Raw genomic sequence first — 9,832 nt, 5'->3', positions numbered from 1 at the left:
CCACTTGTGGTTTAAACTGAATAAATATTTTTGATTTTGATTTTTTGATTTTCTTATCACCTGCTGTCTGCTGCCTGTTATCATTGCCTGTTGCCACTGTTATCAGTGGCACATAAAATAATAAGGAAGAAAAATGAGCAGTGCCACCTACTCATAATCTGGATGGCCACTGCAACGGGACCCCACTCAGTATAATATTATGACATGGCCTTGGACGAATAAACCACGCCATGGCCCACGGTGACGAAGGCCACGACGAAGAGGCCTGTTTTCAGTGTGCCATGTCGAGTGAGGACCACGGACAATTTATAAAATAAATATTATAGTTAGAGTATTAGGTCGTATAGACCCCGATAATGCTTACGAGAGGTTGGTCATTTGCATTTCTAGTCACTAGTATTTACTATAAGTACTACCAAATATGGCAAGCACTTCATCCAGGGTATTCAACGTAAAATACAGTGATCATCCGCCAAGGTAAGCAGACTTGTTTTTAAAATGTGTATTGGTCTTATGTCGTATGGTCCCGGTAAAGAGATCTTAGGCCCACTTAAATATTCATCCCATGGTCCCAAAGACGTCGTAAAAAACAAGGGACAATTTTATTATGCTAAATCCATCAACCTGCGTATAGCGTAAAAGGCATAACCAAATTCGTTATTTGCTGCTGTAAAAAACGTGTTAATGATTTATTCGTTTTCTTATAAAGAAGTGGAATAAAAAATTAGAAAAAAAATTGCTACTTAGAAGTACAATAGAAGTGATGAAAATATATTCCATCAACAGCTAGTAGCTAATGCTCTTTCATAGTTTTTTTTTTCATTGTTTACGCAAATTAATTACATGTCATTGCTAATTACAGCTCAATTAATCTATATATACAGTGTGAGTCACGTTAAAGTGTACATATGAAAATAGATGAAACTAGACCTATTTTTATCGACAAAAAAGAGGTAAAAAAATTTTTGAGATTTTTTTTTAATTTTTTATAGATTTTTTTTTCTTCCAATTACTTATTGTAAAGAAAACGTTATAACTTTTAAACTAAGCGGTATATCCTGATAAAATAAAAACAATAATAATGCTAAATAACAGGCGATATTAAAAAAATACATGAAATACACAAAAAAGGCCAACAAATAATAAAAAATGATTTTTTTTTTAAAAATCTGCTTTAAAATTCGTGTTTTTTTGGTTATTTGATAAATTTCTCCAAAAAATGCCCCTATAACAGGTGATTTTTATTACTTTGTTTTTTTCTCTNAAAAATATGTAGGTAATCTAACTATTAAAAAGTTATGCACCCCTTCTATTCCAAATGAACATGACATTGGGTTTGTTTACATTTGGTATCGCTTCTCGTTGGCCGCACTTTAGTACGAGTAGAATATTTAATTTGACACAGAACTAGCTAAAAGAAGCTTACACTTGTTGAACGTGCATATTAAATACTTGCAACATTTATTTGCGTCAAACCATGTTTTTATGATGTTTTTAAGACGAAGGTCAAGGCCTGGACTTCTTTTACTAAAATGACAAAAATCTTAGCTGGTATGGTAGGCCCAACCCTTCAAAACTAAGCATGCTGGTTAATTTTAAAATAAGGTACATAGAAGGCACATAAAATTATGAGTTATTGTATGTATAAAAATACTTAATAAATAGAAATAACACATTATTATATACTGTATACTACAAATCGTAAAGGTAACAGGGAAGCGCTGGACGCAGGCCGCTACCAATCGATCAACGTGGAAAGCATTGAGGGAGGCCTATGTTCAGCAGTGGACGTCCTATGGCTGAAATGATAATGACGATGATGACTGTATGTGTACTACAAATAAAGTCATTTATTTTCTGCAAAGAGGTTTTTATCAATTCAACACGATTTTTTTTCTTAATAGAACCTATAACAACCAATTACCTAGGATATCCCACTGCTTAGCTTGACGTGCTGTAGGTAGTCTATATTTTACTGTAAGAGCCCATAATCCTATATAATTATTACGAGTACCTACCTACATCATCACTACATACTCGTAGTATAAAACAAAATCGCTTTCAGCTGTCCTACCTTATGCATGCTTAAATCTTTAGAACCACGCAACGGATTATGATGCGGTTTTTTTAATAGATAGAGTGACTTAAGAAGAAGGTTTATAGGTATTAAACATGCATAAATAGAGAGAAAAGCCGGGAAATTCCATTGCAACCATGTGAAGCGGAGGCGATTTGAACTGCCAAATTTTCAGACACTACCCACTGGTCAATATTTAAATCATTGGGACAGGCCTATGTTCAGCAGTGGACGTTCTGAGACTGAAATGATGATGATGAATATTTATTACGATGGACATCACACAAATACAGGCAATTACGTATGTATAGGCATAACAGTGGCACAAAATAATAATAAGGAAGAAAAACAAAAACAAGAGTTAACTGAGCAGTGCCACCTACTCACAATGAGGATGGCCACTGCAACGGGGCCCCACTCAGCATATGCCGTGGCCCACGGTGACAAAGGCCACGACGCTTGTTTTCAGTGTGCCCCATGCCGAGTGAGGGTCACTGACTATTTATAAAATAAATATAGTTAGAATAGGTCGTATAGACCCCCATAATGCTTACGAGAGGTTGGTCATTTGCATTTCTAGTCACTAGTATTTACTATAAATACTACCAAATATGTCAAGCACTTCATCCAGGGTATTCAACGTAAAATACGGTGATCATCCGCCAAGGTAAGCAGACTTGTTTTTAAAATGTGTATTGGTCTTAAGTCGTATGGTCCCGGTAAAGAGATCTTAGGCCCACTTATATTCAACCCATGGTCCCATGGACGTCGTAAAAAACAAGGGACAGTTTTATTATGCGAAATCCATCAACCTGCGTATAGCGTAAAGGCATAACCAAATTCGTTATTTGCTGCTGTAAAAAACGTGTTAATGATTTATTCGTTTGCTTATAAAAAAGTGGAATAAAAAATTGGAAAAAATTGCTACTTAGAAGTACAATAGAAGTGATGAAAATATATTCCATCAACAGCTGTTGATCAACATGAAAAAAACTATGAAAAGAGCATTAGCTACTAGCTGTAGCTAATGCTCTTTTCATAGTTTTTTTTTTCATTGTTTACGCAAATTAATTACATGTCATTGCTAATTAAAACTCAATTAATTTAACAATAAATTAAATTGTTAGTGAAATGTGATTTATATTTAATTTTTATCTCATATCAAAGAGAAGCTGCAATTTGACATGCATTTTATGTACATAAAATGTAATTAACAACACATTACATTATGTTATGTTATGTAGTAAATGCTTACTTTATGGGCAGTGTCACTTTTCAGTAAGATTATCTTTTAAAAAAAATAATTTCCCACTAACTAGGTAATTCCTACTAAGACCTTTCTATCAACATTGGGATGGACTGTCAATTTTCTAGCATTGTACATAATCGTGAAGTAATTTTTAATTTAAATTTTCTCCATCCTGATCATAGCATTCATGGCTGATCTGAAAACATACTCTATGGTTTTTTCAGTTAAAAACAAAATGAAAAACGGCACCATGAATAAACCATCTGAAGTGGAAGTCAAGCCTTCTTTGGAACGTGAATTTACCTCTAAGGAAATAGACCAAGAGACCCAAACCAAGATTAGTGTCTACGATCAACTAAGGCCTAAAAACGAGGGCCCGTTCATGTCAGCTGTGAGAGAATTGGAAAAGAAGGCTGGCTTCGAGACTCCAATAGTGTACTTCAACATACTAGTGCTAGTAATGTTCCATGTCCTAATACTAGTGTCAGCGTATCTCATATTTATCGACCGTCGATATTATCCGAAACGGCAGACTTTTATTTTTTGTAAGTATTTTGTATAATTAAGTACTAACATACATACTCATATCCATGTAGATGTACGCAAATGGCAAACTCAGAAGAGTTTGCCATTTGCGTACATCACTTTAAAGAATTTATCCATATAGTAGTTCGTTCGACGGACATCTGTATCTTTTATAACATTTTTGCAGTAAGTTTTTTTAATCCTCTCTAATGGACATGGCGCACAATTTTTGTTGAAGATGCCAAAAAAAACTACAAAAAATTAGAATGAATACTGTATTTTTACTTTTTTGATATCTTTAAGAANCGTCGGTCCACCTAGTAGGAGGCCTGCCCACGCTACGTCTTCCAGCCCGTGGTCGCCACTCGAGAACTTTTCTGCCCCAACGGCCATCGTCTCTACGAGCTATGTGCCCCGCCCACTGCCACTTGGTTTTAGCAATTCTGCGAGCTATGTCGGTCACTTTGGTTCTCCTGCGGATCTCCTCATTTCTGATTCGATCACGCAGGGAAACTCCAAGCATGGCCCGCTCCATCGCCCTTTGGGTGACCTTGAGCCTTCTTATGAGGCCCATAGTAAGCGTCCACGTTTCGGATCCATAAATCAACACTGGCAGCACACACTGCTCGAAGACTTTTGTCTTGAGACACTGCGGTATTTCGGACGTGAGTATATTTGCGTAGCTTCCCGAACGCTGCCCAGCCGAGTTGGATTCGACGATTGACCTCTTTCTCGAAGTTGGCCCTACCTAACTGGACTGTTTGTCCCAGGTATACATAATTGTCAACAACTTCGAGTGTAGAGTCTCCAACCTTCAAAGGAGTGGGTGCGACACGGACTAGCTACATACATACTCATATCCTTCTGAGTTTACCATTTGCGTACATCACTTTAAAGAATTTATCCATATAGTAGTTCGTTCGACGGACATCTGTATCTTTTATAACATTTTTGCAGTAAGTTTTTTTAATCCTCTCTAATTGGATCTAGAGATAAAGATGTAATTTTTTGACGAAATGATGACAATAATCGCAGCAGTGCGTGATTTTTTTAAATAGTTAATTTAATATACACTCGGCATCAAATAAATCGCACCTCCCGCGACAAGCCAACATTGGTACCATTTGAAAGCCTAGTTTTAAACTTCATTTCATTAAAGGAAAGGTTTTGACCCCAAAAATGTGTCTTTACAAGGATCCAGAGTCACTTCTTCAAAAAATAGGTAGTTCCGCTATAGCCATTTTTTATGACTATAAAACTGTTAAGTTGGGATTAATCGCTATCCATCTGTTAAAGAGGACACGTGAGATCTTTATTTGGTTTTATAACCATAAAAATTGGTCTAATTGGTCCCAGAGGTGAGCCCAAAGTGAGGTCTATTTTCAAGTCACATTTATGGTATATGTTAATTATTTATTAAGAAATGAAATGTATTTTTATTTAAGGATATTTATTGGGCTTTCAAATAACACCAATAGGTATTGTTGGGGTACCATGATTGTGTCAGAAGAAAATCTTTAAAGTTCGCGTCGCGGAAGGTGCGGTTTATTTGATGTTGAGTGTAGTTTATAGTCCCGTTAGCATCTCATGGTAAGCTTTTCTTATGCTTGCATCACGAGTGGACTCACCACAATAGACGAGCAGCGGAGGGATTCAAACCCGCGTTCCTCGGATCTCGAGTCAACCAGTCCGACCCCTTCAACGTTCGGCTATTGTGGCTTCAATATTGTTATTAGGTATATTTTATCAATCGTATATTTTATTACTATTTCAGTGTTCTCATTAACGTTGCTGACTACCTTTGGGGTGACGGCCGGCGCTCACCGTCTCTGGAGCCACCGCGCGTACAAAGCGAAGATTCCTTTACAAATCATGCTACTTATAGGTTTCTTAACCGCTGGAATGGTAAGTGCCCGTCGCTGGTAATTTTGAATGTTTTGCTAGACTAAAGTGTACTCTAAATTCCCTTATCTTAAGACAATTTAACGAAAATACAAAATAGTATGTTACATCACTTGCAAACTTACTAATAATAAAATTCTGTGCGTAAAAGAAGTGCATGAAACGCAATTTAAAATACAAAATAACTACTTAATAGGTTACCTATACCAATATCTACCTATTATAGGTAGATATTGTTATTATTATACGATGTATTTCTGCTACACACACGTTAACAATACAAATAATATATTCTTTAGTCGATGGATAAACAAAAAACCTATGTTTAATAAAGATGTTATTTGCATATTGCTACTACTACTCGCGTCTCGCAGCTATGTTTGTTTCTCTAAAGACTCATTCATGACCGAACAGTAAAATACCTAATAGTTAAATGTAGGTAATTTCAACTAATACAAGGTGATTTTGTAATCAGTGTCTTTTTCAACTTCAACTTATAAGAGGAGCGACTCAATTGTTTTTTTTTTCATATCTATTTATTTTTCAAATTCAATCAATTCAAATTGGTACACGTGGATAATTTGCTTCGTTCATAAAAAAATTCGTACACACAGTTAACTGCAAACCTTAATAGACATAATGGTGCGCGAAAATAAGCCTTAACTTTTAAAAATAAGATTTTAACCCGCGAATTAGATTTTCAAAGATTTTTTTTTTTAGAAAGATACCACGATTAAAAATAATTAAGATAAAGTTATATTGTTAAATTGTTCTATAAAGCTTATTAAAAAAATACGTATACTGATTGCAAAGTCACCCCGTACCTATACTATTTCGATTTTATTAGAACGACCTGTACAACTGGGTGCGCGACCACCGCGTGCACCACAAGTTCTCCGAGACGTCTGCCGACCCCCATAACGCCACCAGAGGTTTCTTCTTCTCCCACGTCGGCTGGATGATGACGAAGCAGCACCCTGATGTCCTCCGCGAAGCTGTTAAAGTAGACATGAGTGACATTGAAGGCAACCCCCTAATCCGGTTTCATGTAAGGTGAGTTATTGATGAAAATATTTATTTCATTTCTACGGAGACCCACAGAATTAAAACTCGGAAATGCAATTGGCCATTTTAAACTTATTGAAAAAATCTCTCGCTAAGCTCAAGATTCTAGTTTTAAATTCCGTGCAAAGCAAGGGATGTGTTAGCTCCCCTGACATAAGACACTGCTTTATGCCCTTGGTGTTGCACAAAAAGTTAAAAACCAGCCATAGGTAAAAGTTAAGGAAAAAAATACAAAATTGACTCTATCTCCTAAACTAAGCAAAATCGTAGAACATACAGGGGGGTGATTTAGATAGGTATATCTTGATGTAAGGAATCTAAATTTTAGCGTTGAACGTCCTGGCCACCCTGTATAAGTATTTTCAGATTTAGATATATATTTATTTATTCTTTCAGGCACTTCAAGATACTGAAACTTTTGTTTGCCCTCGTCTTACCGGTCCTGATCCCGGTTGTGTTTTGGGACGAACGCATATCCGTGGCGTTCCTTGCGCTGGTCCTTAAGCATGCGTACATCCTTCACACCATGTGGTCTGTCAACAGCTTTGCTCATCTGTACGGAAATCGGCCCTATAACAGGTTAGTAGCGAAGAATCGAAGTCTACGATGGGGTTACAAAAGTCTATCTTTATTGGACTCTGCCAATAATAAAATTAAGATTAACTGCGCAACTGGCGGCCGTGACGTCACATCGCTCTGGTACGGACGGGGCGAACGCGGGAAGAAGTGCGATGAAAAGCGGTGTGCGCAGTTAACTTACCGGGTAGATTATGACCAGAAAGAAAAAATATTCACAAAAATTTCAATCAATTTTTTTTTTTTAAAACTGATACGTCCATTACTATTATATTTGCCAAAGTTAACCAAAATCTTTATTTCAGCAAAATAAATCCTCGCGAAAACTGGGTGTTATCCGTATTTTCCATTGGCGAAGGCTGGCACAACTACCACCACACGTTCCCGTGGGACTACAAGGCGGCCGAGCTGGCCTTCCCTTTCAACGGAACCACGAATCTGCTGGATTTGTTCGCCAAAGTTGGCTGGGCCTACGATAGGAAGATGGCGTCACCAGCCCTGATAAAAAACGTTGCGGAGTCCAAAGGAGACTCGCCTTACAATGAGATATGAAGGAATGAGGGAAGGTGAAGGAAGGATCCTTGTCAACAGATAAATGTTCATCATTCATCATCATTTCAGCCACAGGACGTCCACTGCTGAACATAGGCCTCCCCCAATGCTTTCCATGTTGATCGATTGGTAGCGGCCTGCGTCCAACCATCCATTGCCGATACTCGCCAACCCGCCTGCCAAGCGTGGCGAGTATCGGCAATGATCCCCCCAATGAGGAACACAACAGATAAATGTTATTTAGTTTTAATTATTTGAAGTTATCAATAGTACATACCTACATAATAAATTCATGTTTATCTATTTGCAATCCGAACAAAATCTGATGACTTCTCATCAAATATATTTTTTTGATTAATTTTAATTAAAGAATGAGAAATAACTTTATTGACACAGTATTATCAATATTTAACAGTTGCAGAACAAAGCCAATGATCTGTTTTCTTTGTTTATAAAAATGTTATCGTTGGTTTAATTTTATTGTTAATATTACGTTGTTATATTGTGATTGTTAATAATACGTTGTTATATTGTTATTGTTCATATTAAGTTGTTATATTGTTATTGTTAATATTACGTTGTTATATTGCTATTGTTACCGTTTTTATTCTTAAATTGTTGTTGATAATGTTGTTATTATAGATGGCGTTGGTTGGTTATTTAAGAAACGTGGTTAATGCTAATATTCTTCTATGCCTTCTTCTTCTAAATAAATATATGATGATTATTTATTTGGTTATTCATTTCTGTATACATATGGTAACACTGTACGAAGTAAAACTGAAGAAGATATGTAATCAACGTTTCCTATGATCATAACAGGTTATGCATAAATTGCAAGGGAGCCAATGAGCGTGACCGCTCAACGGTGCTTGTATCGCGACGCCCTCGGTCTACGGCGACGCACGCGCACCTAATGAGCACGCAGCCAGAACGTGCCAGAATTCTGACAAAGTCTTTTTAAATATCATAATGATCGTCAGATAATTTAGTATCCACTACATGAGTATAGGTGAGGTTTTGACCTACACTCTAACGCTGGGGAGGCTTTACTCTGATAGAGTCTGACTAGTAATCTGGTGGTAAACGTAAAAAAAAAGTATGAATTCGAGATAAATTCACCTTTACCATATTAGGCACGTTAAATGTATATCATTGCGCTTGCGCATCTATAGAAAATACCTAAATCAAATTTAATTACCAATTAGAACGTATTGTATTTTAAATAAACTGAAATATCAAGAGTTCCAAACCGTACACTAAACTATTGACACGCCTTATAATTGTCAGCCCACTTTTACAAAGCTACCTTTAAATTAAAGTAACCGTTACATACAAACGGAGGCGTTTGTTACTGAGTGACCAAATCTCCTCGATTAAAGGGATATTCGAGGTATAAAAAGCCGATTAGACACGCAACTGTTAATAGCACTCCTAAAGCGTATAGTTGCTTTATATGCCTCTTCTCTTGAAGCGATCATTTCCATTACCATGAGATGTTACGTTTTTAAACGTAATAATGAATGAATTGAATTTCTGACCAAGCATATCTGATACAAGCATATTCGCTTAGGTACTGCAGAGACTGCTAAGTATTTAAAATTGTAATTTTGTGTCATTTTTTGGAAATAGATACATTTTTACTTTTTTTTTTAACACATTTGAGTTACAAGTATTAGAATCTGATACTCCAGCTGCTGGATGAAAGCTGCTCTACCAATCTTTCAATGTCTATGTTCAGAAGTGGAATGAAGTAGTTAATAATAATGATGATCGCCAGAAGTGCCAGAACAGGTTCCCGGAGAAAAGAACGAATCTGACAAATGACGTCTCTACTATTTCGAGATAGTGATGAGATCTCAATCCACCACTGAAAATTAAGTATC

At 36.4% G+C, this 9,832-nt stretch overlaps 1 protein-coding gene across 2 annotated transcripts; it reads left to right on the top strand.

Moving 5' to 3' along the window:
• The first annotated feature begins 434 nt into the window (after window positions 1-434).
• On the top strand, window positions 435-8,636 carry LOC114356613 (stearoyl-CoA desaturase 5-like). 2 transcript variants are annotated; one of them, XM_028309867.1, is made up of 6 exons: window positions 435-477; window positions 3,551-3,871; window positions 5,626-5,756; window positions 6,601-6,806; window positions 7,215-7,397; window positions 7,700-8,466. In XM_028309867.1, the coding sequence occupies exons 2-6, from the start codon at window positions 3,562-3,564 to the stop codon at window positions 7,944-7,946; spliced, it is 1,077 nt and encodes a 358-aa protein (XP_028165668.1). In that variant the 5' UTR covers window positions 435-477; window positions 3,551-3,561; the 3' UTR covers window positions 7,947-8,466. The 2 variants fall into 2 exon arrangements, with proteins under 2 accessions (XP_028165668.1, XP_028165669.1); XM_028309868.1 differs by lacking the exon at window positions 435-477 and adding an exon at window positions 2,709-2,744 and having other exon boundaries at window positions 7,700-8,636.
• Window positions 8,637-9,832: the final 1,196 nt, after the last annotated feature.

Source organism: Ostrinia furnacalis, unplaced genomic scaffold (genome assembly GCF_004193835.3).
Source record: "Ostrinia furnacalis isolate ACB-3 unplaced genomic scaffold, ASM419383v2 OfSCF2838, whole genome shotgun sequence".
Classification (NCBI taxonomy): domain Eukaryota; kingdom Metazoa; phylum Arthropoda; class Insecta; order Lepidoptera; family Crambidae; genus Ostrinia; species Ostrinia furnacalis.
Note: the sequence above shows the minus strand (reverse complement) of the source record. Positions and strands in the feature narration are given on the sequence as shown.